Genomic DNA, 27,587 nt, shown 5'->3' on the forward strand with positions numbered 1-27,587 from the left:
CTCATTGTGCTTCATTCAAGAAAGTCTCATGCATCATCTTGGTGGTACTCGATTCATGCCTGAACCTCATCCGGAGCGTGCGGAGGCGTTTGCGGTGTCTTACCAGCCTGGTTTCCTTGCAAACTTTCCAACAACTCGACCGACATGCCGTCCAGTTCGTCCTCCTTAAGCCCAGTCGCAATCGCCACGAGCTTTCTGTGCTTGCCCACCTTTTCGTTGGCACCCGCATCACTCATCAGTTTGGCAATGTCTCTGACCAACTGTCGGCGCAGATTCTGTTGGTTGTTGAGCTCAATCGCCCATGGTACCACTACACGAATTTCATCAGGCGACAACGGCGATGTATTGGGGAAACGGAACGCTTCGGGACTCGTCTGCTGGTCTTGCTGGAACACCTCATTCTGTAGGGTGGCGTGCTCTCTCTGTTCGAGGAGAGACTCTACCTCGCGCAGACATGCGTCGTATTCCTGTTTCAACATGGGGATCTTGGACACATCCTCGACTTTCGCCATCAGCGAGAAGGTCTCTTGTCGGATCTTGTGCCGCTGGTTCTCGAGCTCGGTCAGTGCATGCTTGGCTTCCGTGATTTCTGTGTCCTTCTCCGCCATCTGCACATCGTACATGTCGGCCAATTTGAAGCTGCCTGCGTCCATGAGAGGGACGATCTTGTCGAGCACCAATGACGCAGCGCGGGACAGCGCTTCCTTCTGTCGCTTACGGCGAGACTGCTTCAACGCAAAAGACTCTCCGGCACGTGGTGGGGAAGAGCCTGGCTGCTGAAGGCTTTCTTTCTTCTCTCGAAGTGCCCGCAGGTACTCGTTGGCCGTTTCTCCCTTGAGATTCGGGATATCTCCGGCTTCAGGACAATGGTTGAGGAGGAATGTTGCGACTTTGACACATCCGTTGCGGATAGCACACAGTGCTGCGGTGTCGTGATTGTGGTCAATGGAGGTAAGGAGCGCTTGAACGTAGTTTGAGCCCATTTCGTGCATCTTGTTTATCAAGACTTCGCAATAGTACCGAGCACAACTCCATTTGCCCCGGGAGCGCGCTGACTCGGCGATATGATGGAAGACAGTTGCACCGTAGACGTCTCGCTCCACAATTGTTCCAGCCAACGCCTGCACGATTTTGGGGAAGGTCTTCTTGTCGTAGTTGTTGGTGAACAAAACAGCCCGGATCAAGGGAGTCTCCAGCGAGCTCTTGTTCTGAGCAGCAGGATTTGCGCCGCGTGCGAGGAGGTCCCGTGCAACAGCAATGTCTCCCATGGCACAGGCCCAGTGCAGAGCATTATTACCCAGATTATCAATCGGCCGGTCAACATCGAAGTTCGCCGGTGGCTCTGGGGGCAGGATGTTGGAGGCAGCCGGGTCGTCACCAGCGGTCACAAAATAATCCAGTAGCTCGTCGCCGTACAGGGTATGTTCGAGGTCTGATGTAGTGGGAGCCATTTCCTCCAAGTCTCGCTTTCGCTTTCTCGAAGCCGTGGAATTTTGGGAAAGGGGAAGGAAATCATCCTCTGCCATGAATGAGGCGGTCTCCGGCGAATGCTCTCGGCTTTCTGTCCCATTATAATGGACACTGGCAGTTTCATAGCCGTCCACTGGGGGATAATGCGGAACTAGGACAGAATCAGCAAGTATTTCCATGGAGGGACATTGTATATAGTTACTCGGCTGCGTCGGCGCTTTTCGTTGAGCAACAGGCTGTTTCGGCTGCTTTGGACGATTCGATACAGCGGTGGTATGCTTGGGAGCGGGAGGAGGGCTGCGGTCCCCTGGAACGAAGTCGAATATTGGGGCGGTGCGATCGAGAACACCATGCTTCTCGGCCAGCGCCCGGCCTTCGGCCAGAGGAACCCATGTGCCTTGATATTTTCCATATCCGCCTTGAATCTTCTCATGGACACCCTTCTGCACCTCACGTTCGAGGATTCTTGTCCGCGCGGGCTTGTCGAAACCGGCAATCTTCAGTATGTGCGTCGCATTGACCCAATTGTCAGACCGGCGGCGCATCACATGGTCACCGGCGACCTTGAGCTCATAGACGGGAACCTGCAGTCACATGTTAGGCGTTGTCTGGGTAGAACAAAGCGGGCAGGCAGGGTCCATACATTGCTGTAGGTCGCAGAGTAGATTTCTTTGTCCGCCATTTTGAGCTGGTTTGGAGCGGGACAGAAAAAAGGGGGAGTTGCAGGAGGAGGACGAAGGATGGCTTTCAGGTGGGCATGGCCTCTGGGGATTTATCAAGCAGCAGCGAGTGTATCTGTACTGAACTGCCTGTGCTGTAGATCACCCTCAGAACGACAGGGGTCCACAGCTACATCTGCCTTCAGAGAGACGCGACAAGGGGGTGCGAGAAATAATTCACACGCGCGACGCGCGATGTTGGCGGAGATGGCGGGGTGAATCAGGCAGCCAATCACAATGCACCCGCCGTCAATGACGTGCAGCTTAGTCATTTTCCAGATGTGGGATTCTACCCGAGGCATCTCCGGATCCGATGTCGCTGCCTTTGAAATCAAGACAATATTGTTACGCTGCGGATGAGGCAAAACAACGCATTCATTTCTCGCATGATCGTCGGGGAAATCTTTCGCAGGTATCTCTCCTGAATGGATTGACAGGGACACGGAAGGACGATCCAACCACTTTTCAACGTCATCTTGTCTTCGATGTTCTTCTGCTGCTGACAATTTCAAAGGTCAATCAGTTCAGATAAATACTCTGGACCCTTCCCTGTCGAGGTACCACCCCCGATTCCAAAGGCGCATCTGGTCTGGTCAAGACATTTGATTCTGAAAAATATAACTCGCGACTGACTTGTTCTCCTTGATGCAAGCTGCCACTTCTCTTAGAACCATTAGGGCATCTTCCTCGATTGTGAGGAACCTGTCGCACGCTGCGACTTCTCCCGCTCGATCTCTCGTCTCCCCTACTCCTCGTTTCTTCAGCTCCAGCATTCCTCGCCACGGCAACATGACGACAGGTCGTTTCAAGTACATCGATCCCACATCGTATGTCGACAGCGACGTGCCGTTCGTGAAGCCGTGGAACAAGGTCGATGGTCCCGGTTACTCGTTCAAACTGACCGATGATGAGCGGCCGGTGGAAAACATTCGTGGACAAGAGTCCAAGTTCTCTGTCGACACCTCCGGCTTTGCGGTATTCAACTCTCCTGCGCAAGAGAAGGATTTCACAGACGAAACCAAAGTCCGAGAAGGGTACTATGCCGAGGTAGAGGCTTTGCTGCGGGAGAAGTTGCCCGGCGTCAAGAAAGTGGTGTTCTTCGATCATACGATCAGAAGGAGAGAGAAGGCCTCTCCTCGCCAACCTGTACAGCAAGTGCATGTTGATCAAACACCCAACGCGGCAGCCGTACGGGTGCGGAGACATTTGCCAGCAGAAGAGGCAGAGGAGCTGCTCAAGGGCCGCTACCAGATCATCAATATCTGGCGACCGATAGCGAACCCGGCGTCCGACTTCCCCCTCGCGGTCATTGACTACCGAACAACGGAGCCCTCGGACCTGATCAAGGTCGATCTCCTCTACCCGAAACGGCAAACCAATGGATTCCATGACGATGACGACCGGGGCAAGGAAGTCCTCCCGGACCCGAATTCGATCACATCCACCGCTGGGTACGAGGTGAAGGGCGAGACCTTCGCGGTTCGGCCCAACGACAAGCACAGGTTCTTCTACATGAAGGACATGACGCCCGACGAGGTCATGTTCATCAAGTGTTTCGACTCGTTCAGCGAGGTCAACGGCGGCAAGAAGGGCATCGCTGCATATACGCCGCATACGGCCTTTGTGGATCCACAGACACCCGCGGACGCGCCTGGCAGGCAGAGCATCGAAGTGAGATCTCTGGTCTTTTACGAATAAACGGGCTTGCCGACAATATGCATATACATATACATAAAAACAAAGCATATAATTAGATTTTAAAGTGGCGTGGAATTAGGGGGTTTTTGGTCAGCGAGCCTTCAATAGGGAGAAGAATATGATATGTATTATCAAGTACAACGTCCCGTTCCGACTACATATATGAACCTGACTTCTTCCGGTCACACTCCTCCTGATCATCGATTCTCAATACGACCTTTCCTCTGGTCCTACCACTGCCCAGTCGTTCAAACGCCTTCTCAAACTCATCCAGCTTGAACACGCTATCCACCACCGCGCTCACTTTGCCCTGCTCCGCGAGCTCGGTGATCCTGCCCAGCTGCTCTCCAGAGGGATGCATGACGAAGAACCTCCCCGTCACGCTCTCGTCGACACCTTCGGGACGAGCCAGGGTAAACTTCCACTGCATGTCCGCCGGGGGCACGATGGTCAGCACCTGCCCGCCTTGCTTGACGATATGCCATGCTTGCTCGAGCGAGGAGAGGCCAGTGCAGTCAAAGACGAAATCCACCTTCCGCGTGGCCGGATCTTCCTCGGCCCAGGAGCGGATGTTCGTGATGCGGTAGTCGAGGACTTCATCTGCGCCGAGAGAGCGGACGAAGTCAAGATTGTTGGGCCCGGTGGTGCCGACCACGTATAGGCCGATGAGTTTGGCGAGCTGGACGGCCCAGATTCCGACACCGCCAGAAGCATTGGTGATCAGGATGCGCTGCTGTCCCTGGATGGGTATCCCTATCGGGTCGAGGTCTGGCGGGTTGAGTTTGAACTGCTCGAACAAGGCCTGCCACGCGGTCAAGGCGCCCACTGGCACGGTGGCCGCCTCATTGATGGACAGATTTTTTGGGCGGAGAGCAAGCTCGGTATCGTCAGACAGTGAGTATTCCCTTGCAGCTCCGGGCTGTGGGTAAGTGACACGCCCGTAGACCTCGTCTCCTGGCTTGAACTTGGAGCTAAAGGACGGAGATGCGACAACTTGGGCAACGAATTCGACGCCAGGCGTTGAAACGGTGAGCTCTTCCGGGCGAGGCCAGAGGAGTTCGCCTGCTGTCAGGGCCACAGCGTGTGGTCTGATGAGGTATTGGGTCGGGGATGGATTCGGGAGCCGAGTCGAGGCGATGCTCAGAGTCTGCTTCTTCTGATCATGCAGAAGGGCACGCATCGTGCTGGGTAGTCTGGCTGCAGACATAGTTCCTATCATGCAACAACGTCCTGGGTGAAATGATATTGGAGACACTGCTGTTCCTCGAGAAAGATATTTGGTGCTGATCCGCTCATACAAGGTCATTGCTCACGACGAAGGGACACCCACCTTTTATACGAGGATTCTGAAGCATACTTGGCTTCAACTCAGTGGTCCATAAAACAGAAACTCTTGTCGCCAGCAATGATGTTTTTGGGTCAATTGCTCCCTCCCGTATCTCCCAATCTTTGAAGAGGTCTATTGCACACCATATCGTCTCGGCCTGCCCGCGCGTTGAATGGGATGCCGTCGTCAGCCCGTGCCCCTGGCTGCCCTCCAGGAACAGTCTTGGCCTCTTGGGCGTGATGACATGTGTGACTTCCTTTCTGGTACAAGGGAATATGCATTGGCGGGAGTCCACGCCGTGGCAAAAGCAGAACCCAATGGGATGGCAAGGATTTCTTCCTCTTCGAGACAAGCCTGCAACGAGGGAGAAATGCATTAGTCAGTGATGAGGGAGATGAAATCTTCTTGGGCACTTGGCGCCTTGCAGTGGGTTTCGGCCTCCAAACAATTCCGTGGGGACTTTTTCTGACTCATTTCACCATTATGCTAACACTGTCAGGGCAGTTGTTGAAGACGAACACAGGCAAAGTGAGCTTTGTGAGGTAGCATTGACTAAAGCGATGCCTCAAGCCCTCAAGCTCCACAAAGAGATCCTCCGGGAAACTAGGCAGCAGCCTTTGATCCCAATCCCCTACCGAATATCAATCATATAATATGTCACAGGTTGGAAGATGAAGGCGTCCTTCTTCCCTCCTTTCCTCTCGACACTTCCATCAGCATGCCTCTGGTTCTTCAGCCTGCTAACGAGGCCGACGCCGCGCGCGCTGTGGAGATCGAATATCTCGCCTATGCTTCCAACCCCCTTAATCCCATCCTGTTCCCAGGACCATTTCCGCCGGAAGCGAAGAATGAGCGTGCAGAAGGACTTATCAAGCAACTCCACGAAGATCCCACCACTCGATGGATGAAGGTGGTAGATACCGAGACCGGTGAGATCGCCGCATTTGCGAAGTGGAATATCATCCAAGAACCCAGAGAGCCTGCCCGGACTAGACAATTTGGTCCTGGGTGCAATGTGCAGGCCTGTGAGGAGTTTTTTGGAGGAATCCATGCAAAGCGAAATGAACTGATGGGAGGGAGGCGGTACTGCTGTAAGTTGAAGTTGTACTGACTACGCAGGCTTATGTACGTGCCTTCGCTGAGAAGACGCAACCAGTACTCGATCTACTCCAGACGGATCCAAAACACCAGGGACGTGGTGCAGGAGGGATGCTGATCAAATGGGGCCTTATATCGCCGACGAGCTCCACCTTCCTGCGTACCTGGAATCATCTCCTGCCGCCCATAGCCTGTACCAGAAATTCGGCTTCCGAGATGTTGACAGATTGACACTAGATCCGAAATGGGACTATGGATCAGCAGATGCATCCATTTGCTTCATGCTTAGGGATGCCAAATAGTGGTCGCCCTTGGTCCTATGGGAAGCAAAACAGTCTGGGGTCTCCCTCTTCTTGGAGGGTTGGCAAGACTGCTCAATGAGTGAGATAAAGTCCCATACGAGCCCGCCTAAAAGCAAATGCCCGTTACCTAGCGCGATCCTGGCGAGAAAGATACGACGGCAAAGTCCTGCTGAGATTCCAACCCAGAATATTCGACTCGATTGGCACAGATTCTCCAGGGGCGGCATCTGGCGAAACCGCTGCATGACATAATTTGCTGCCCGGACGGTATATCTCGGTGTCTCGCTTCAATTTTGGGAGAATGCAAGCAAGGGGACCAAAGGTAAGAGGTAGATTCCAATCGTATTTGCGGTAGCGTCTTCGGCTAAATGCTGCAGCTGAATAAGGCTTCGTATACCAGATAGGTCATACATACAATGCAGACGTCGTCATGGCCTGGACCGCCAATGCTTAGCGCGTGACCTACTGCCTGGGTCCATACATGCCTGGCGTGCGCTGTTGATCGTCAGTACCGACTCTCGACCGCGAGTATTCCTGCTGCCGAAGAAGGTGTTGTTGCAATCGGTCTTCCCGAGACACACTGATAATTCAATCTTGAGGGAAAAGCAGACTAAGGACTTTCTGCCCCCAGTTTCTACACTTCTACAGCTTCCCCAATGAGACAAATGCATACTTTGTCATGGGTGCACGGTGAGTAGAGGTGCACAAATGACGGTAGGACTCTCGTGACATTCCCTGCTTTCTATATCTGAGCCCCCCAATTGCTACCGGTGAGGCGTCGTTGGGCACTGTGCGGACGGAGACTCCCCAGAGCGTCTTGTTTCTTTTGATGGGTCGATCAACTCTAGGTATCTCGACCCAGTGCTGCTCGGCTCATCCCAACGCTCTTTCAAAAATGTCGATGCGCGCCGAGGGAAGAGGCGGATATAACTGACAGAACCCACGAAACTGGGAACACTGTGCACCCAGAATCATCCACTTCTCTCCTCCCATCCAAGTCGACGAACAACGTGCGCGACCTGACATCGGAGTAGTCGACACAAACTGGGGGAGGAGGTTATCATCAGCGAGCGACTCGACTTGGGGCACAGAACGCGCACTTGCTTCCCGGCCACGACAACAAAACGACCAGCAAAACTCCAGCTCCTTGGCCGGTTCAGCCGCCGCATGAATGCAGACACCACAACGCCCACGATGGATAAGACTGTTCGACAAACAACAAACCAACCAACCCGCAGCATGACCCCTCAATGTGTCGTCGAGCCCGAATGAACAGGACACAAACTGAGCTGTACGCCCCTGACGGGACCACTTACTTCAACAGGTGTGATGTAATGTATCGCATTCAAAGCGAGGCTCACAATGAGACACGAACCATGTGGGCAAGCAGAGGGCAGGACCTTTCGCGCTGATGTACGGGAAGCACAGATTGCAGGTTTTCGAGGTGGTTTTTTTATTTTCCAAAATCGCAAACCGCAGGGCGGGAAGGAGAGAAGAAAATGGAGATTTAATTGCGAGGCAGAAAAAGAGGTTGTCTCGCGTCGACGGCAAGCCTAGTTACCCCTTTACATACTACAGTCACGAGCCAGACAGTGGTTTAAGAAGAGCCGTCACAAAATAGACATCTGGATTGGGGGTGAGTGATCAAAGGGCGAGAAACGTGGGATGCTGTCGGGACTGCACAAGCATGAATTTGAACATCAAATACATACATACATATGCGTTTAGACCCTAGGTACGGATATGTATATAGATATATAGGTAACTATATAGATATGTTTTCGATTTTCCCCACGGCACTGTAGCCAATTTCCCATTTAGATACACACTACGGTCGTGATAACAATAGTCAGTCCCGGGCACTTTGAATACTTGCCTTGTTGTGTAACCCGCCAATATCTTTTGCTGGCAAACAAAAGAACCAAAACTCCGGCCGCCGCCATCATCTTCATCGTCATCATCAGCCTGTAGCATTATCTGCCGTCGTGCCATTTCCTCTTCTCCGCGCAAGGAGCTCTCTCCTCGCCATCTCCGCCGCAATCGTCACAGCATCGCCCTTGGACGCCGTGCACACACGGACGACCGCCAGGACTTCTTCATCCACCCTCACGGTACAGCGGTACAACTTATCCCCCTCGGCCGGGGGCCCAGTGGGGCCATCGTATCGTTCCAATTCGGTGTCATATGTGACGGATGCAGCAGCAACAGCAGATCCAGCAAGGAGGCGCGCGAGGGCCGGCTTGGGATGTTCGGTGTCGACGTTTTCGGCGCACACACGCCGGAGGTAGTCCCAGATGCCGAGACGCTCCAGGAAGCGCTCGCACGGCGCCAGGTCGCCCTGCGCGTCGACGAAGATGGCGCCGATGGTGCTTTCGATCATGTCGCTGAGGAACTTCTCCGGCTTCAGCAGGGTGAGTTCCACCCACGGGTAGCGCGGCTCCGTCGCCAGCGAGGTTCGAATGGCCTCCCGCAACCCGTGATAGCGCTCCAAGCTGCGCTCCCGCGCCTGCGCGATCTCCGTCCCGTGGAAGCGCATGTGCGCCCACAAGTGTCGTCGCTCGCGGCGCTTCTTGGTCCGGAACACACAACGCGTCCCCTCGCCGCGAGGGAAGGGGTCCTCTTCAATGTCGGATACGTCTTCGTCCGTGGACAGCTCGAGGCAAAAGAAGCCGAGGAGGGCGCCGTTAACCATGGCGGCCTTGATCCGGCTCATTTCACCCGCAGTAGCGTCCAGCTTCGCAAGGTGGGAGCCAACCAACATGTCCAGCACGGCATCCCCGAGAAATTCCAGCCGCTGATATGATTCCGTATGCACGTCCCTCTCACAGGTGGGATGGGTGAGAGCCTCGAGTAAGAGACCCTTGTGGCGGAACCGGTATCGTATGATATCCTCCGCTTGGACGACCAAGTTTGTCAAATCAGGGACGCCAATTTCTGGACGATTGGATTCGACAACCCCAGACATTGGCTCAGCAGGACGAAGGTCGGGCAGGAAGGTGTTGATGCAAGCGACCGCCGGCTCAATTCCTCCGTCAACATACACCGCTCCTATCAAGGCTTCGACAACGTCGGCCAGGACCTTTGAGCTGAGGCTTCGTCGTGGGTTTGCAGGAGACCCAACACTCCCCACGGTCGATATGCGAGGATAGCTGTTTGGCCCCATGCGCACCACTTCGGCAATGATGAAGGCGTCGAGGCCTGTTCGGATTGCCGCACGAGCGAGAGTGTCGTTGGACGTGATCTTGGCCCGTAAATACGAGAGGTAGCCCTCATGGAAGCTAGGATGGTCGAGGAAGAGCTGCCAACTCGCAATGAACTTGAGGACCAAGTCACCAACAAACTCCAGCCGCTGATAGTTGGTGACCCATTCGGCAGAAGGACAGCTGAGAGCCGTAACCACCAGTCCGATATTGGTAACGGGGACTGAACGGAGTATAGTGGTGCACAGTTTCTGTGCAACGAGATACACCTCCAAATACTGGAGGACGCCAGGGATGAAGAGGCCGAATAGAGCCGGCAGAACCTCAAGGGCGTCGACGGTCGCATCTTTTGCAGGGAATCGTTGAGTTTGACGCGACTCAGCAGCATCCGTGGACAGCGTCTCTGGACGGAGAAAGTGCCTTCGCTGAGGCAGCGGCGTGCACTCGACTTCCACAATGCTTTCGTGTGGAGAAGTTTCCCTAACATGCCATTTACAGAAGCCAAACGGCTGACCGAATAATGAAGAGGTTCGGACAAAGCCACGGCAGGGGTACTGTGTTTTGAAATGCTCAAGGGCTGACCTTCGCCCCTGGTTCGACGATAGCCATGTCGCTACGTCTGTATCATTCATTTTCGGCGCAAACAGAGCAACAAAGTCATCCCCAGTGTCGGGGACCCGGTCTGAATGGACAGCTCGCTGCAGAAGGTTTGTGGTCTTCCTCAAGTCGTCCAGGATCTCGTGGTTTAGCGAGCCGATTTTCTTCGATTCTCCCAGCCTGACGATGAAGTTCATGTTCTGGCTGCAGTACATTGTGATCTCATCGATGACCGGTATTACTAACGGAGTCGTCAGAGAGAATTGGAACACGGGTGCTGCGCCATCGGTGCCATCGGTGGCTTGCGCCTGGAGGATGATATCAGTTCTGTGGAGGTCGGGGGCTGCCCACGCCTTGGCCTGTTCAATCCAAGGGTCAAACCGTGCGTTGACTGGCACAAGTGGCGGGAGAGGGTTGACTTGATCTCCCGCCAATGGCCGTTCATCTGTGAGAGGAAGAAGGTGATCGTTCAATAAACCCGCCACAAACAGTGCCTGGTAAGCTTGGAAAGCGGCATCTTTCCTCGCCGTCTTCTGCGTTTGCCATGCATGGCATCCCTGTGCTTGCCGCACGGAAGCACTAATACAGTTGGGAAGGGTGACCGTCGCGGTGAATAAGCCCGTCCGCGGGTCCTGAGTGGTCTCAAAAGCAGGTCGAAGATCGACGTAAGGCTGCGGAGGCAGCTTTTGACAGAAGTGATGAAGACGTCCCATGGTCATGTCAGCAGTCAGTCTTGCCCTTTTGACCAATTCGTCAGCACAAGAATACCATAAGGTGACTGACGGTCGAGGGTTCACTTACCCTGTGGCAGGAACGCTGATCACGAACGGGATATTCTCCTCAGGTTCGTGGTCTTCTACTGGACCGGTCTGGGCCCGTCTCGTCTCGTCTTGATAGAGTCGAATCATCTCTTCTTCGAGCTGCTGCCAGAGCTCGAGTTTATCTTTGTTCTCGACCTTGCTGTCCAGCAAGATGGCAAACGTGGATTGCTCCTGCCTGGCCCTTCCCCTTCGTTGCAGGAATGACTTGAAGTTGGAGGGTACGTCGAAACAGACCACCAGGTTGCAGGCCGAGACATCGATGCCTTCCTCCAGGACGTCCGTGGCGATGATAAGATTCTTGACTTGGGCCCTCAATTCGGTCAATGCCTCACGCTGTGCTTTCAAGTCCAGCAGTTCCGCCATTGAGTAGCGCTTCTTCCTGCTGTTCGACAATCCCACGAATGTCGTGCATCGAAATTTGCTCTTCGTCTGAGGGTGTCGTGAGAGCAGAGCGTTTAAAACACTGACGGTCGCACGCTGTTGGACAAACACGAGCCCCGAACATCTTTCGGCATCCTGGTCGGCGAGAAACCGTATCAGCCTTTCAGCTTTTGGCGAAACGAGTACATCGTCCTCGGCGTCGGCAGTCGTGCTCCACATGAGTGATGGGATCTGACCCAGTACTTGGATGAGCCAGGTCTTGTCGGCGGGCGCGAACCCAAGCAGGTATTCATATCGGGCATGAATGCTTTCGTTGAGTGCCTTAACCGATTCTAGAATGAAGTAATCGGCCGCCCATGGTCCGAGCTCTTCATAGATATGATCAGCTCTTCTCTTGAATCTGACCAACTGCTCCTCCTGCCCACCGGCCGAAAGACGTGTTCCCAGGTCGAGAGCATCGGGAGCTGTCAAGTCGTCCCAGTGGGTCGTGACACCTCGACCTATTCTATCCAGCAGCCACAGCGCCGGACTTTGGAGTGGACCGGCGGTCAGACTGACGGACTTGTACATGGCTGTTTTCAGAACAGGCCTGTGGACAAAACTCAACATCTCTCCTCTTTGCACGCGAGGGGAGCGACAAGTGGCATCCAGATTTCGTTCGAGAGCACTATTGGCGTTAAAGGGCGGTTCAACAAGGGCACGTCGGAGAGCAAACACTGACTCGAGTTCCTTGGAGTTGGATTTCACGATTGGGCTCGCCGTCAGCCCCAGAATGTGAGGCACCGAGTCCGGGCCCGAGCGCTGCTTCTGCGGATGGTAGAAATCCTCCATGATCCTGTTCGCCGGGTGTTTTTTCCGGCAGTGATGGGCTAGTTGTTGGATGAGTCCATTCTCCATCCCGAGATGATCTGCTCGACTCACCTTCGTCGAACACCAACAGGGCCAGTCTGGTCATCTGGACAAAGCCATGGGCGAGGGCGTCGAGGAGGACGGCGTGTGTTGAGACGACAATACGCACACCGCGTAACGCCGCATCCCAAATTCGCTGTTCGCTCCAGCGGTCGACGTTGTCGGCACCGAGCAGCAATTTGATCCTCGCAGCTGGCAACTGGGAGAGCATGACCTCGTACTGTTGAGTGCACAAGGCCACTGTGGGCGCGAGAAACCAAACCAGCTACCGTTGTCGCACTCTATAAGCTGATTGTCATGAGGCCATAGGTATTCGGTTACCTTGTCCTGAGAACATCGCTCGAGCTCTTCCTGAATACGAAGAATGGCTCTAGGCACTCGGTCAGCCAGGCTGGTGAGACGGTTCAATGGACAGACATTTGAGTCTTGCCACTGCCTGTATCCATCTAATTCTCCAGGTTAGAATATAGCTGCTGCTAGGTGCAGATCATATGGATAGCATGTACCACGGCGATGATATTCTGCACAAGACTCTGCTCCAGCATCTCCAGCTGATAGCCACGCGGTCGATACTCCCGTCCGACAGAGCCCATTTTGCGTTGCTTTGGTGGAGAGTTTGATCAGAGAGGACGTTCGGAGGCGCCCCTGATCACCGGCTTTATCCATCAAATTACAGTCGCAATGGGCAGGGAGGTTTCCCGCCCAATTTGGCGACTAGCACCGCCGCTTTTGGAGGTGGCGCTTTCCTTCGTCCATACCCATCCGGGAACCCAAAACAAATACTTCGACCCTCACCACAATCACTGTCACCACAATCACCCTTACCGTCACCATTACGATGGCTGACGAAACAGCTTTAGGTTCGCAGCAGCCTAACTTCAACATCATTGCCACCGAGATACTGAAGATACCAAATGCACCTGCATTCGGCGGCGGTCAGCAACTTCTCGAAGAGCTCCGTGCAATGAGGGAGCAGTTAACGAGAAACACGACGGAAATACGACGAGACATTGCAAATGTTCGTGAAGAGCTCAGGACTACAATTACTGCGTCGTATGTACAGTTCGACTTATTTCAATATTACTCTCCTAATTCTATAGGAATCATAATAACGCAGCCCGCATTCAGAATACTTACCTCGAAAGTCAAAACGAAAATCTTGCACCGTTTGTCAACGCTACTACAGGTGCCGCCATCCTCAATTTCCCTCGTACCTCACTCGAAATCGAAAGTATGCAAGAAAGACGATTGGATTCGATCCTACGACAACTGGGTGTTCCTTCGCGGGGTGTAGAATTAGCGGAGAAGAGGCGGTTACTGAGAGCTCACATCGGTTAAGAGAGGTCGCAGGGTCACCACCTCCATAAGAGACATGGTTCTAGTAATATGGACACGTGGGTGGACACGCTGTATGAAGTGCATGAGTCAGGACTGTATTAATAATTTACGATAGATGAGAATCAAGATCATGACTTGAAAGCAGCGGCTAATTTCCCTGCAATAACTTTACATCACAAACATCCCGTACGCACACCGCCACAAGTCCCACCCCGCGGCGGTGTAGAAGGAGACCTGAGGCTGCACCTCGTCCCCCCGCCCCCCTGAGGTTCTTCCTCATCTTCTCGTCGTCGCCAATTCTTACAACACGTCTTTGGTGTGGATTTGATCATGTCTCGAGGTCGAGGTCGAGGTCGTGATACTGGGCCCTTCGGCCCTAGAGGACGTCGAGGTCACTCTAGAGGCGGCGAGAGTTTCGGTCGAGGGCGTGGCGGTGGAACTCAGTCTGCGGTAGCACTGTTTTCGTACGGTGCCTGATGCTGCTCGCCCTGTTTACAGTTTGGATGGACTGAAGCACTAACTGTCTTCAACGTGCACATCAGACACGGCTCGTGCGGCGACGCTCAACCCAACCGGGCCATCCAGAAGCTCGAGGATCAGATCGAGGCCAATGCGAAACCTCCATCTCCCGTCACCTCGAAACTCCCTCCTCGGCCGGGGTTTGGCACTCAAGGAAGAGAAGTGTTGTTATGGACAAATTATATGGCCGTGGCATCGTCCGCTAGCCTCCTCCTCCAGCGATACCACATTGAGATAGCCCCGGATTGGGCGGGCAAACAGCCCAATCGCAAGAGAGTGCGCCGAATTGTTCAACTGCTCCTGGAGGATCATTTGGCCCAACACAAATCCAAGATTGCCACCGACTTCAAATCGACCCTCATCAGCTCGACCACGCTCGACATCGTCCGCGACAACTATGAGGTCGTCTACCGGGTCGAGGGTGAAGACTATCCCCGGGTCAACGCCAAACACTACCTCATCCACCTCTTGCACACGGGTTCTTTGACCGTGTCAGAGCTGCTTGATCAGCTCACTTCCACGAACGCAGGGGCGTTGCTGGAGTCCAAGGGAGAAATCATCCAGGCCTTGAACATTGTTGTTGGACACAATCCCAAAGCCGCTTCTCAGATTGCTTCCATTGGATCGAATCGGCATTATGCCCTGGACTCAGCAGTCTCTGAGAGACAATCACTGGGCGCCGGGCTGACCGCCATTCGCGGGTTTTTCTTCAGTGTTCGAGCAGCGACCGGCCGGCTGCTCATGAACGTCCAGGTCAAGCATGCGGCCTTCTATGACGATGGCCCGCTCGATCGAGTCATGGCCGCGTATGCCGCAAGCAATGGCTACCAGAAAGCCAAGTTGGAGAGATTCATCAGGAAACTCTCGGTCCATGTTACGCACATTGTGCGAAAGAGCTCAGCCGGCCGTCCGAAGCCCAGGATCAAGGTGATTGAAGGGCTTGCCACGCCGTGGGACGGAGCTGCGCTAGTACATCCCCCTCGAATCTCCGAGTATGGCGCTGGGGCGAAAGGCGTCGAGTTTTGGCTGGATGGCCCGGGTGAGGTGTCGGGATGGGGATCAGATCCTGCTCAATGGAAGAAGGGCTGGAAAGCAGGTCCAGCACCTCCGTCCCGCGGACATTACATCAGCGTCTACGACTTCTTCCGCACCCGTATGCAAGACTTGCTTTCTGTTTGAGGCCCGGATGCTGATAGGTGGCCAGAATGTAACATCACCGTGACAGACCCCAACTTACCCGTCGTCAATGTCGGCAGCAGGGACAGACCAGCCTACCTCCCTGCCCAAGTCTGCATGGTCGCTCCTGGGCAGCCTTCCCACACACAGTTGAGCCCGGCCCAGACGCAGCAGATGATCCGATTTGCTGTCCGGAAACCAGCACAGAATGCAAAGTCCATCGTCACATCGGGAGCGCAGATGTTGGCCATGGGCAACAGCTCCACATTGGTAAGTCCCTCTCGACCCGGGCCGTTTGGGGTGCCTGCCAGGATTTGCTGACTTGGCCGAGGACGCTTTCAACATCGGCATCACACCGAGTTTGATCACTGTCCAGGGCCGTGTGTTAAATGCTCCCAGTGTGAAGTACGCCGGGCACAAATCAGCACTGACGCGGTTTGGGAGCTGGAATATGCAGCAGGTTCAGTTCACCACGCGGGCAACCCTGAGGTCGTGGACCTATCTCTGGATCTCATACCCGTCGATGCGTGACCCTTGGCACAACGAAGCCGAATTGCAAAAAACCCTCATGGCCTTCACGGCCAAACTTCGAGAGGTGGGCATCAGCTGCAGCGAGTGCATGAGAGGGTTGCGGGTGTCGGTCACTCCAGGTAATGTCGACGCCACGATCGATGCAGCACTCCACCGATTGACATCCAGCCCAAGCCAGCCTCCGCCAACATTGGTGCTGGTGATCCTCCCGGAATTCAGTACGTCCATCTACAATCGGCTCAAGTATGCCTGCGACGTGAGGGAAGGGCTTATGAGTGTCAATGTCCAAGCAGCCAAGTTCGCGAAGCCGCACAACGACCAATATTTCGCCAGCGTGGCTTTGAAGATCAATGCGAAACTCGGGGGCGTGAACCAGAGTCTGGAACACCCCAAACTGGGCCTCATATCCGAGGGCAAGACCATGGTGGTGGGCATCGACGTGACTCACCCTTCTCCAGGATCGTCACCGGCCGCTCCCAGCATCGTGGGCATCGTTGCCTCGATCGACAGATGGCTCGGACAGTTCCCGGCCGACCTGGCCATCCAGGCCGCACGACAAGAGATGGTCACCGGACTTGCCGACTTGATGAAAGTGCGTCTGGAGACGTGGAAACGGCACAATGGTGCCTACCCCGAGAATATCCTGATCTATCGCGACGGAGTATCCGAGGGGCAGTACAACTCGGTGCTGGATCACGAACTCCCCGAAGTCCGTGCGGCCTGCACCGCAGTGTATCCAGTGACCATGACCCAGCAGGGCTTCCCACGCGTCACGATTGTGGTGGTAGGGAAGCGGCACCACACTCGGTTCTACCCTACCAAAGCCGAACAGGCGGATCGATCGTCCAACCCACAACACGGCACGGTGGTCGATCGCGGCGTGACCGAGGCGCGTCACTGGGACTTCTACCTGCAGGCGCACACCGCGATCCAAGGTACGGCACGGCCCGCACATTACTTCGTCGTCTTGGACGAGATTTTCCAGCCCGCTCGCAACGTTCCGCCGCCGGGTCTCGTCAAGAACGCCGCCGACGCCCTCGAGGACTTGACGCACAATATGTGCTATCTCTATGCACGGGCCACCAAGTCCGTCAGTATCTGTCCGCCCGCGTATTATGCGGATCTGGTGTGTGACCGGGCTCGATGCTATTTGAGTGGATTCTTTGATCCGTCGGCGGGCGCCGTGATAGGAGAGGGAGGAGGAGGAGACGGTGAGGCACCAGACCCCAGATCGGTAAAGATACACCCCAGACTGCGAGACACTATGTTTTATATTTGATGGGGAGGGGGTCCATAGTGGTCGGTCTTCCACGCGGATGTATAGCAGCAGGATCAAGGGAAAAGGATAGGGGCCGGCCGGGGAGGGTGGGCTCCATTACCAGCTGGAGAGAACCTTTGGAAACCGGGAAAGTACATGGTCTGGTTGTAACGGTCGAGAAGGGTATCATTCGGAATGTTGGTAGATCTACGATGTTTTTGCAAGATCACATGCCACCACGTTCTAAGTGATATATATATATATATGTGTGTGTGTGTGTGTGACTGAATGGCACGATGAGGATCAGACAGACAGGACAGACAGGACAGATACACAAGTAGCAAGGTGCCTCCAACAACTCAATTCTGAGAGTCGTTTAATCCCATACCATGGCAGAGCTATATTTATCATCAGATGTGCAGAGCCCAGGAGTTCGAGAAAGCTGTGGGCAAATAAATATACATAACGGACCTGCAAGAGGGGTTTTGTTTTGCCATCCACGGGAAGACAATAAGCGATTGCCAAGTTAGTTATGTAGTTGACCGAGTAAACAGCATCGTAGAGACGATCGATCGATATTCTATTGCGGCGAGGATCGACGAGACGAACGGCTCCCAGATATCGGGCCACTCAAAACAGTGTCACATTTAAGAATTGATCTTGATTAGTACGTCGGTATGACAGGTCTCCAGAAACACCATCTACGGCTTACGAGTTAAGACTGCGACAATTTCGATGCTCAATATTATATATGATGGTGGTCCGTGGAAAAAAAAAATTCTGGAAGTGGAATATTAATTAGTATCCATTGGACGACGACAAGACATCCATCCATCCATTATTCCTTCCTTCCCGACGATACACACACACACGCATGCATACATACATACATAGATAACGAATCGGGCACCAACCTACCTGCCTGAGACCAAGTTGCTTCGTCGTTGTCGTCGTCGTCGACACTAGCGTCGGAAACCGCTTGAGTTAAACGAGGCTGTAAGCGCAGGAACGCGGAGAGTGAAGATGTTGTATGCATTAAATACACACAGATTCATCCACTACACGTTCACGCATTTCCAAGGAGAATGGAACTCCCCCCTCTTACTGTGTGTGTGTGTGTGTTGTATTCGCATCGTTGTCGTCGACCCCGACCAACCGACTGCATACGATACGACACGATACAATACAATAAATATAATACAATACATTGCGATACGATACGATACGCTACGCCAAGTGTTCCTGCAGCCAGCAGTTTCGGAAGAGAAAGCCTTCGCACCAACAACTCCGACAAAAACAAAACAGGCAGGCTGCAGCAGTTTTGCTTGCGGGATGAGAAAGAACGCCAAATGCAATCAATCGAGATGGCCTCTCACAAGGTTGGTTGGAATATCTGACAGTCTACGGTATCCTGTATAGCAGCACGCACATTCCAGACAGGGGTCGAGCGTACAGCTGATAATTACTCGGTACATAGCTCATATCTGCGCAGAGTTTTCAACAGAACAACGAAATGTGTTGGACCCTCAGCTACATAATATTGTAGCTGAGACGCCCACGAATTTGCAACCGCAGACTTCTGCAGAAGGCGTACTTGTGCATGTACATACCGGCTAAGTACATACCCCCTCGACAAGGGACTGGAGGTGGCCAAGACACGCCCGGTCAGTAAAATACCCTTCCGTCTCGACTTTCTTCAAATCCCCCAAGTCCCCTTTCAGGCACACGGAAAGCGTGACTACTACCTATCAGAACCACAACCACGCAGAGAACAACTCTGAATATGGGTAAGTGAGTGAGTGAGCAGCGAAGAAGCAAAAGAAACACCAAATTTGACGAAAATAGGTTGATTAACTAAAAGAGCGACTGCCTATACCGTCCAGGGTTAAAAGAATGTTAAGCCTCCTCAAACCATCCATCCACCCCAAGATCTGTTGTTCGAAAAAATAGCAGACTCTCCGGAAAATTTGATCGGAACACTTCTTGTCATGGGCTTTTCCACAGAGCCTCTTTCTTTCCTCTTCCCAACAACCTTTCAACCACCATTACTTCTCCTTAACTCTTCGTCTCCCGTGTCTGCATCTTTGTCCTGACCAACTCGCGCGTCTTCGTCACCGTTGGAGCTGGGGTGAAAGCTTGTCCGTGCTTAAAGGGCGATGGGAGTGCACTGGACGTTGACGAGTCCCTGCTGATGTTAGCTGGTGTGATCACAGGCCATCGCAAGCACTTACAGTCTGGTCGCCGGTGCAGCACGCGGCCTGGTTGTCACCGCAGGCTTGCTGGAGAGGAACCTGCACGCCGATGACTGCAACAAACACGATATTAGCACAAAATGCTTTCCACGTCTGGTCGAGTGAGCCATGGAACTAACCATTGACGGGAATGGGGCTGCAGCTGCCTCCAAGAATGTCGTTCAAGCTGCCGCTGAGGATGCCTCCGTCGCCGCTGGTGTCGGTGCTGGTGTTGCAGCAGGAGATGACTTGGCCGTTACCGCACTGGTTGCCGGCTTGCTCGACGGTCAAGCCACTGCTGCCAGCATCGCGGGCCTTGATTGGGGCAGCAGCGAAAGCGCCAGTGGCGGCGAGAGTGATGAGAAGAAGAGTATACATGGTGATTGTAAAGTGCGAAATGAGTGTCTTTCGAAAAAGAATTGGAAGTGGATGGCGAAGGAAAGCTGGTTTGATGAAGGCTGAATGAGTGTGATGGAGATGAGGAGGAAGATGGGAAGAAGCCGGGAAGAGACACAGGTATATATACATCTTGGGACGGTCCAGGTTGCTCACCTGTGGCCCATGGATGGATGGTATTCAACCAAATCGGGGAGCTTGGGATCGGCAGGGGACCTTGGAAGGGACAGGATATCTGGCCATGGCTTGAACCTTCGGTCCCTGGTTTGATGGGATTGAAGCATCTGTGAGAGCCACATACTGTGTAGGCATTTCCTGCCATCTCCTCTCTGAACCCTTACAGAAAGCTTGACGGTAATTGACCGCCATCACAGAGATCTCCCAAATCTCACAGACCGCCACTCTCAGGACAAAATCGGTCCGTGTTTCAATCTCCCGAATATACAGCATCCAGGAGGAGGAGAAGATCTGGAGAAAGCGGTAGATGGATGGGGAGCTGGAGTGTGAGTGGAGCGCCCATACCTTCTATCACCGTCAATGAGACACAGAACAAAGACTGCTTTTGTGGGATTATCGACGGGAGCAATTCTCGGAGGCCAGCCTGTGACCCACGGAAGCTGCATGAGCGCCCAGGTCCATCTTGCACATTGCCAATTTGAAAACCAATTGTGGCCAGGGGTAATTACCATTTTGTACAGGCAGTCCGGATGAAGCAAGAGTGTTGGAGACATACTCGGCAGCACCCTGTGTGCGGCCAATCTGACAGATGCACACCACAAACATTTCACCAGGTCCCCGTCACTGAGTGTTGGGGGGCTTTTACAAACCCATCTTAGCAGGAGAAGTGTCTCTGCGCCTGTCAGTGGCGTCTCGACTCACGGGAAAAGCGGCGTGACTGTTTGTATGGCTGCTGGGAGCCAAGCAGTTGGGTCATTAACTTCTGAGTGCAGATATGTTGGTGTGGTCCAGGCCTGGGTCGGACTTCCGTACCTGGTGGAGATAACAAACACTTCGATATGTTTGCTCTGGATAGAGTTCAGGAAGCCTGTCGCCGATCGGAACTGCTATAAAGAGCCCCTTCGTTGTGGGGTATAGGATATACCATCCGCTGGTGAGAAATCCTCTGATTGGTGTATGAGGAGTGGTACCCAGTGCATTGTGGGCGGTGATGACAGGCCCCTGCTTCGAGTGGAATATTTTGAGAGAGTCATTGAAGTTCTGTGTGAGTGTTCACCCTTACTGTGTGCGGTGTCGCATTCTCTTGGCCCAAAAGATAGGAAGTTTGCTACTCTGTCATGATGAATCCTTGAAAGCTTCTGGAGATCGAGGCTGAATCGTTGACGTGTACGAGTAACTGCAGATCCCCCGGCACCGATCGACCTGGCCACGTCCGACGTTGCACAGGGTGGATTCTTCAGACCCGCCTGGCTTGCACGGATCGCTCATCCGTGACTGGTGCCCACATGTCCATACGTAAAATGCCAAGGAGAGCCTGCTTGCTCCTAATCTCGGAAGAACCCGACTCCCCCAGTACGAGCGAGGAGGTACGTATAGACTTGTCCAAGAAGGTTGTGGTTCCACCTGCCTTATACGACAGTGGGAATCGAATAAGAACCTTGTTTTTCGATGGATGTCCTTTCCAGCTGAAGATGGAGACCGGAACCGTCTGATTTCGAGACAGATGAGTGAAAAGAATTTACCCCGTCGATCCTCCACCACGAGCTTTGTGTTATATGTTTGATTCGTCGCCCTCCACATCCAAATGGGGGATTTGCTTGACAGGGGGTCGGAGTTTTGCCGGCAAAGCAATCAATACTTGTGTCGATGGGTGGGAAAGACACAGAGAAAGGGCGACGAAGTTGGCACCGATCATGACAGTGGAACAACCCTGCCATCCCAATTATCTCACGGGAGCATCGACCAGGGATGGACTGTGCGTTCCATTGATCGATTGACTTGGGGTAGAATGCGGTGGTGAGCATGTTCGGTCTTCATTCTGCTTGTGATCACAGGATGGGTTAGAGGAAATTCGCTGCAGAGTATGTTGGTGTCAAGTGGATGTCGAACACTCCGTACGTTTCGATCAAGAGAGGGAGACTTCGTGATTGCAGCTTGTGAACGAGGAAAGCCCCCAGTCACACCTCCATTATGCACGAACCGACCCAGAACCTCCGCCAGAAGCCAGGACCGCTTCGGACCGTCATGGCCACCTCCAAATCCACCTTCTGTCAAGCCCTCCAGGAGGTTGAAGAGGACCAGAACCGGCATTCGGTGAGACACAGCAGGGGCACTTTTCGGACTTGGGGTTCGGCCTCATGAAAGGGGAGCCTGACGATGTATTCGGTGCTCTCACAAGCCGAACAGCTTCCTTTCCTATTTAAAGGGCCTCAGTCCGCTCGAGTATCAGGCTCCTTCACCCATCCTCATTCCTGTCTTGTACGTCTTTTGTGCAGACGGTCTGGTTCTTCTACGACCCTTTAACCTTTGATCAGACCCAAGTCCTTCTAACCGATCTGATACATTCAAAATGGGCTGCGCAACCGCCTTGGCTGGCCCTGGCTGCGCAGTGTGTTTGGAATGTATTAGGCCGGTTAGAAGGTCTTGGGCTTGGCTGAGATCAAGAGTCGGGGGAATTAGATTGTTTGTGCAAAAGACTAACGTGATTATGAGATAGGAACGAGCGAGCATTGTATTTCCGTTGATCAGGACGAGTGAAGAAGTGGTTTTCTGCTGGAGGAGACTGAGGTCTTTGTATAGATCGGCTGATGTCTCTCCATATGCAAACGCCGCTACGTTGTGACTGAGTTAAGGGCGAGGCGGCTAGCGTCTCACTTATGTACATACCTAGCTAGTCCCTGCAATAGAACTATAAGTACAAAAGGTGTCGTTTGTGCCTTTCTAGCTCGAGTCCTCGCCAACCCCTTCTTCTATTGACGCCCTTTTGGCACTCACACGGGCCCAGGACCCTGTAGTCGGTAGCATCCATCATTGTTCCTCAACTGTCATGTGATCCAGACTACCAGGAGTTTCCCCTTGGCGGTCGAGCTTTACGTTCCTGCGCACAAAAGATCACCAAGTACACACCAGCATTCGACGTGCAACACATCTCTCGTATCCTCAGCATCTTCTCAGCATCTCCTTTGTGGTCTTTGATCGCTGACGGGGCGTGTGGCCCTCCATTTTGCCCATTTTCTCCGTTTCCACCCGTCGAATCGAATGGCAACAATCGAGCACCGGTCCAGGTCCGACGATGAAGGATATGAGAAATAGGCGAAGAGGCAGAGACAGAATCGCGTTCGCCCTTTGCTGAAGACTACATCTACAACACCACGCCGCTATCGAGGGCACGGCATATCTCCCGCCGTGTGATGAAGCTCGACCTGCGCCATTTCACCCTCACAAAAATTGCGAAACGGCGTGCTTTTCGGCGGCCCGATGAGACAAGGTCAAAGTCCTCGACCTCGGAACCGACACAGGATTATGGGTCATTGAAGTTGGCAATGAACAACCTTGAGCAATCGTACTAGTCGTTGACCTCAGTCCGGTCCAATCGGAAATGGCTCCATCGAACTGCTGATTCGAAGTGTTCGATACCGAACTGCGCACAGGGCTGTTTCGTAATCTGTTCGATATGATTATCCAAAGCAATTCCCTCACGACGAATACGGCAACCTGAGTATTGGAAGTTGTGGCTTCAAGTCTACCCGATCGAATGATGATACCATGCCGGACAAGACTTCCTATCGTCGGTGGACTGACGACACCGAATGTGCGCTGAGGATGCGAGGTCTGGGACCCAAACATCTCCGAGAAGTGTCAGAAATATTGAGAGAGTGCGGCTTCTGCAACATCCAGACTGTGATCGACAAGCTACCGCAAAAACGCTTGCCTCGGACGCACGTTCTAGAACAACAGGCTACTGGAACGACGTGGGAGATCTGAAAGCTCTGGGAGGACTGTTACTGCGGTTGTTTACTGAAACTCTTGGTTGGTGCAGAGACGAAGTCCAACTCTTGACGGCGGGGTTGGCGGGCATACATGTTTACGGGTCAGTGTGAGTATATGAAGGGCTGTGTTGACTCTGTGACTCTAACGTCGAACCAGGATTATCATCTGTGGACGGAAACCTTGAAACATGCAAGGTCGGTGCCGAACGGTGCTCTGAGAAGCTCTGGTTTCGAACGACAATCGACAGAGAAACTGTGTGGTCATCTCTCTCGGGACTCCATCCTTTTGTTATTCTTGTAACGAGGCAGCACAGATCTTGACGTCCGATTGCTGTTGCACTTGAGTTAAGCTCGCAAATCGTGTTCCCACATGGCGTGCCGCTTCTATATCGCTAACTTTGGAGTAAGTTCGGCCCTAAGATGGGAGGCGATATAGGACAGCGCTGGGTGGAAAGTTTATTTAAGCGTCTTCAGGTTGAGCGTGAAACAATGTCGCGCAGCTTGGAAAAGGCCAATTCCATGGAACAACAGCAACTCACCAAGTGGCCCGGATGAAGATGCATACCCATACTGGCTCTCACAAATGAGGGGAATGTGCACACAGGGTCAGTACGCCGAGTACGCCCATTCTACGAACAGCAACAACTACATCCCTCTATCACCATAACACCCACCATGCGCACGGGTGCCCGGTCCTCCTCCTCAGTCACGACTTTATTCGCCACTGACCATGGCAAGGTCTCGACATGCGCCCCAGCGGCGGAATAATATCCCTCCACGGCGGCAGGCACAGGGCTGTTGATAGCCACACCGGAACACTCAGGGGTACGAATATCAAGACCGGGAAGATTATGAAGAGGAATATTGTCAAGAAGAGTACGATGAGGAACTCTACAATCATTTTCACTATCCAAACTCGGAATACATCCATGACGTTGAATACGAGCCAGAACGCGTACCTTTCAGAGCTATTCACGCTATACAAGAGGAGCTACTAGTAACCGTGTCTCTGGGGCCCTTGCGAAGCCAAGAGAAACTTGCTTCTGGTCAGCCTCAACTTCTCGTCCTGGTGTTGGAACCCTGCAACTACCACCTGGAACGACACTACCGATGGAAGTTCATCCACAATCAACCTATGGACACCCAAGGGGCACCTGTCCGAACCACGCCAGAGCATCGCTGCCCGAGTCTGATCTTCTTTACAAGGTCTACTAAGGCACATCGCGTCTCAAGCTCTTTAGTATGGATGCCTGCTGGCAGTGTTGTGGGCATCATCCAGCGGAAACGCACAGCGTCGCACAGCACATGATTCAGGTCTTCCGACCAAAAGACAATCCCTCCATCAGAGATGAACGTGGCAGCTGCAACAAATCAGGGCACACGATAGACTAATGTGGAGACAAGATGAGTGGAACGACTACTAGCATAACCCTGCTCTCCCGATCAGATATGAGTAGTATACTAATCCATAACCACCCAACTTGCATCTTCAGCCGTTTCCTAGAACACATGACTTTCCCGGCAGGGCTTCACTCTTCTTTGTTCAGATTTACGTTTCTTTTCGCTCTCCCCCTCTCTCACAGCTGAAGCAAGGGTTCTGTTCGGACAAAGTCATCTTTTCGGGAAGACATCTCCTTGATCCTTTTCACACGTTGCGTAGCAGTGACTTTACTTTGTGTAACTACTGGCTCACGATTGAACTGAAGATTTGGTCATCTATAGACTGCGTCTGGCCATGGTTCATGCAGAAAGTCCCTCTAGCTTCCCTTTACCACGACCCTCACTCAACTCTCTCCCTCTCCCTCTGCCTCTCACTGACGTGCCATTTGCGAACAATTCAGAAACTAGCCTCCGATCCTAGATATCCTCCTCCAGCAGGGAATCCCGAATCCCGGATTCGATGTCATTCGTAGCTATGTTCGTTTGCAATCTTCGACAACAAGTGCAGAAAATGTCTCGTGCTGGACTCTCCTGATTTCGGGAAGCTCACAAAGAGCCGTGCTCGGCGAATTTTCCTGTTGCATGTGACGAGCTCGTGAATCAGTGCGATGTAGAGCAGCAGCAGAGCCATGAACAGGTCGCTCGCGAGTTGCAGCAGAGCGAAGACGAACTGTGACTATGACGCCGAGAAGCAAATACAGCACCACATCAGCACACACCACTTACCGTTTGAACAGACGGTCTGAGGATGCAGGTACATTCTAAAGCCGTATTCTATCGCCATTACCAATCTCCTTCACAAATACCAGAATTTGATATCTGCAAGCCAAGAGGCGCGTCAATACACCCGGTCTCTTCGATCTCAATAAGATACATGTATAATAATATAATCTAGCCACCCGGTACTTCTGACGCACATTGACTATTAACAGCCGAGGACCGACCCGAAGTAAATTAAGCTGTAACGACAATCCCCTCCCAGGCATCATTACCCACAGCTACAGACTTCAAGAATCTTGCCGCTTCAGTGTAGGTGAGATGCGCGCCTCATTGTCCGAAATTGTCCAGCCCTAACCACGTGACGGAATCTGACGCATCCCGTGTTACACCAGATGAAGAACTTGAAAGAAACTTCTAGATATCTTGCTATTATACGGTTAAGAAAGAAATTCTCCAGACCTCTCGCTCGTAAAGTTATTACAAAAATATTATTAGGTCAGTCTTTAATTGAAGGATGACTACACAGTCCAACGCACGAAAGTAACACGACCATTTCCGCTCCCGATGATAATAATATCGCGTAGGCCTAGCCATGATGTAGGACGATATTCAGGCGGCAGCCATAATATTCTTTGTGAGCTCCATGTAATCCAGCCGCCAGTGACTCCCAACTTGCCACCGGATGATATGTTAAAGCTCGATGATTCCGTTGTAACAGTAGGTCGTGGTAATTGTTGTGGAATATTTATGACTTGACCATTGGCCAGAATATTTGAGCCGTTGTCAATAAATTCAATATCGTTGTCGTAGATATGAGAATCGTAGCACAGTAACTCAGTTCCGGTGGTAACATCCCACACCCGCACTGTTCGGTCGAAGGAGCTAGAGGCGACGCGCGACCCGTCGGGCGAGAACACCACGCTGTTGACCATATCGGAGTGGCCCTCGAGTGTCTGCTCGCACGCGCCCGTCTGTATATCCCACACCCGTACTGTTCTGTCGTCGGAGCTAGAGGCGACGCGCGACCCGTCGGGCGAGAACACTACGCTGTCGACCACGCCGGAGTGGCCCTCGAGTGTCTGCTCGCACGCGCCCGTCTGTATATCCCACACCCGTACTGTTCTGTCGTCGGAGGTAGAGGCGACGCGCGACCCGTCGGGCGAGAATACTACGCTGTCGACCACGCCGGAGTGGCCCTCGAGTATCTGCTCGCACGCGCCCGTTCGTATATCCCACACCCGCACCGTTTTATCCCCGGAGCCAGAGGCGACGCGCGACCCGTTAGGCGAGAATACCACGCTATAGACCTCACTGGAGTGACTCTCGAGTGTCTGCTCGCACGCGTCCGTTCGTATATCCCACACCCGCACCGTTTTGTCCCCGGAGCTAGAGGCGACGCGCGACCCGTTAGGCGAGAACACCACGCTATAGACCTCACTGGAGTGACCCTCGAGTGTCTGCTCGCACGCGCCCGTCTGTATATCCCACACCCGTACCGTTTTGTCGTCG

The 27,587-nt window shown here is 53.2% G+C and overlaps 8 protein-coding genes across 8 annotated transcripts in view; 3 read left to right on the plus strand and 5 right to left on the minus strand.

The window, feature by feature from the left end:
* Positions 1-53: 53 nt before the first annotated feature.
* Positions 54-2,152, minus strand: AYL99_09981 (hypothetical protein; the record flags this gene model as incomplete). Its single annotated transcript, XM_018841487.1, has 3 exons — positions 54-1,621; positions 1,673-2,054; positions 2,114-2,152. 3 exons carry the CDS (start codon positions 2,150-2,152, stop codon positions 54-56), a joined length of 1,989 nt encoding a protein of 662 aa, XP_018689196.1.
* Positions 2,153-2,978: 826 nt separating this feature from the next.
* Positions 2,979-3,887, plus strand: AYL99_09982 (hypothetical protein; the record flags this gene model as incomplete). Its single annotated transcript, XM_018841488.1, has 1 exon — positions 2,979-3,887. One exon carries the CDS (start codon positions 2,979-2,981, stop codon positions 3,885-3,887), a length of 909 nt encoding a protein of 302 aa, XP_018689197.1.
* Positions 3,888-4,069: 182 nt separating this feature from the next.
* Positions 4,070-5,094, minus strand: AYL99_09983 (hypothetical protein; the record flags this gene model as incomplete). Its single annotated transcript, XM_018841489.1, has 2 exons — positions 4,070-4,074; positions 4,122-5,094. The coding sequence occupies 2 exons, from the start codon at positions 5,092-5,094 to the stop codon at positions 4,070-4,072; spliced, it is 978 nt and encodes a 325-aa protein (XP_018689198.1).
* Positions 5,095-5,932: 838 nt separating this feature from the next.
* AYL99_09984 (hypothetical protein) lies at positions 5,933-6,614 on the plus strand (the record flags this gene model as incomplete). Its single annotated transcript, XM_018841490.1, has 2 exons — positions 5,933-6,305; positions 6,388-6,614. 2 exons carry the CDS (start codon positions 5,933-5,935, stop codon positions 6,612-6,614), a joined length of 600 nt encoding a protein of 199 aa, XP_018689199.1.
* A 1,960-nt stretch (positions 6,615-8,574) lies between these two features.
* AYL99_09985 (hypothetical protein) lies at positions 8,575-13,115 on the minus strand (the record flags this gene model as incomplete). Its single annotated transcript, XM_018841491.1, has 6 exons — positions 8,575-11,149; positions 11,213-12,482; positions 12,535-12,787; positions 12,844-12,892; positions 12,940-12,968; positions 13,029-13,115. The coding sequence occupies 6 exons, from the start codon at positions 13,113-13,115 to the stop codon at positions 8,575-8,577; spliced, it is 4,263 nt and encodes a 1,420-aa protein (XP_018689200.1).
* A 245-nt stretch (positions 13,116-13,360) lies between these two features.
* On the plus strand, positions 13,361-17,365 carry AYL99_09986 (hypothetical protein; the record flags this gene model as incomplete). Its single annotated transcript, XM_018841492.1, has 4 exons — positions 13,361-13,540; positions 14,359-15,532; positions 15,584-15,825; positions 15,887-17,365. 4 exons carry the CDS (start codon positions 13,361-13,363, stop codon positions 17,363-17,365), a joined length of 3,075 nt encoding a protein of 1,024 aa, XP_018689201.1.
* Positions 17,366-19,490: 2,125 nt separating this feature from the next.
* On the minus strand, positions 19,491-19,953 carry AYL99_09987 (hypothetical protein; the record flags this gene model as incomplete). Its single annotated transcript, XM_018841493.1, has 3 exons — positions 19,491-19,529; positions 19,576-19,649; positions 19,716-19,953. 3 exons carry the CDS (start codon positions 19,951-19,953, stop codon positions 19,491-19,493), a joined length of 351 nt encoding a protein of 116 aa, XP_018689202.1.
* Positions 19,954-26,596: 6,643 nt separating this feature from the next.
* The window catches only part of AYL99_09988 (hypothetical protein), a gene marked incomplete at both ends in the record, with an annotated part of 4,204 nt that continues 3,213 nt past the window's right edge, over positions 26,597-27,587 (minus strand). The window contains one exon of the mRNA XM_018841494.1: positions 26,597-27,535. Coding sequence (XP_018689203.1) covers positions 26,597-27,535 — 939 coding nt within the window. The remainder of the gene's footprint in view (positions 27,536-27,587) is intronic.

This window comes from Fonsecaea erecta, assembly GCF_001651985.1.
Source record: "Fonsecaea erecta strain CBS 125763 chromosome Unknown Scaff10, whole genome shotgun sequence".
Taxonomy (NCBI): domain Eukaryota; kingdom Fungi; phylum Ascomycota; class Eurotiomycetes; order Chaetothyriales; family Herpotrichiellaceae; genus Fonsecaea; species Fonsecaea erecta.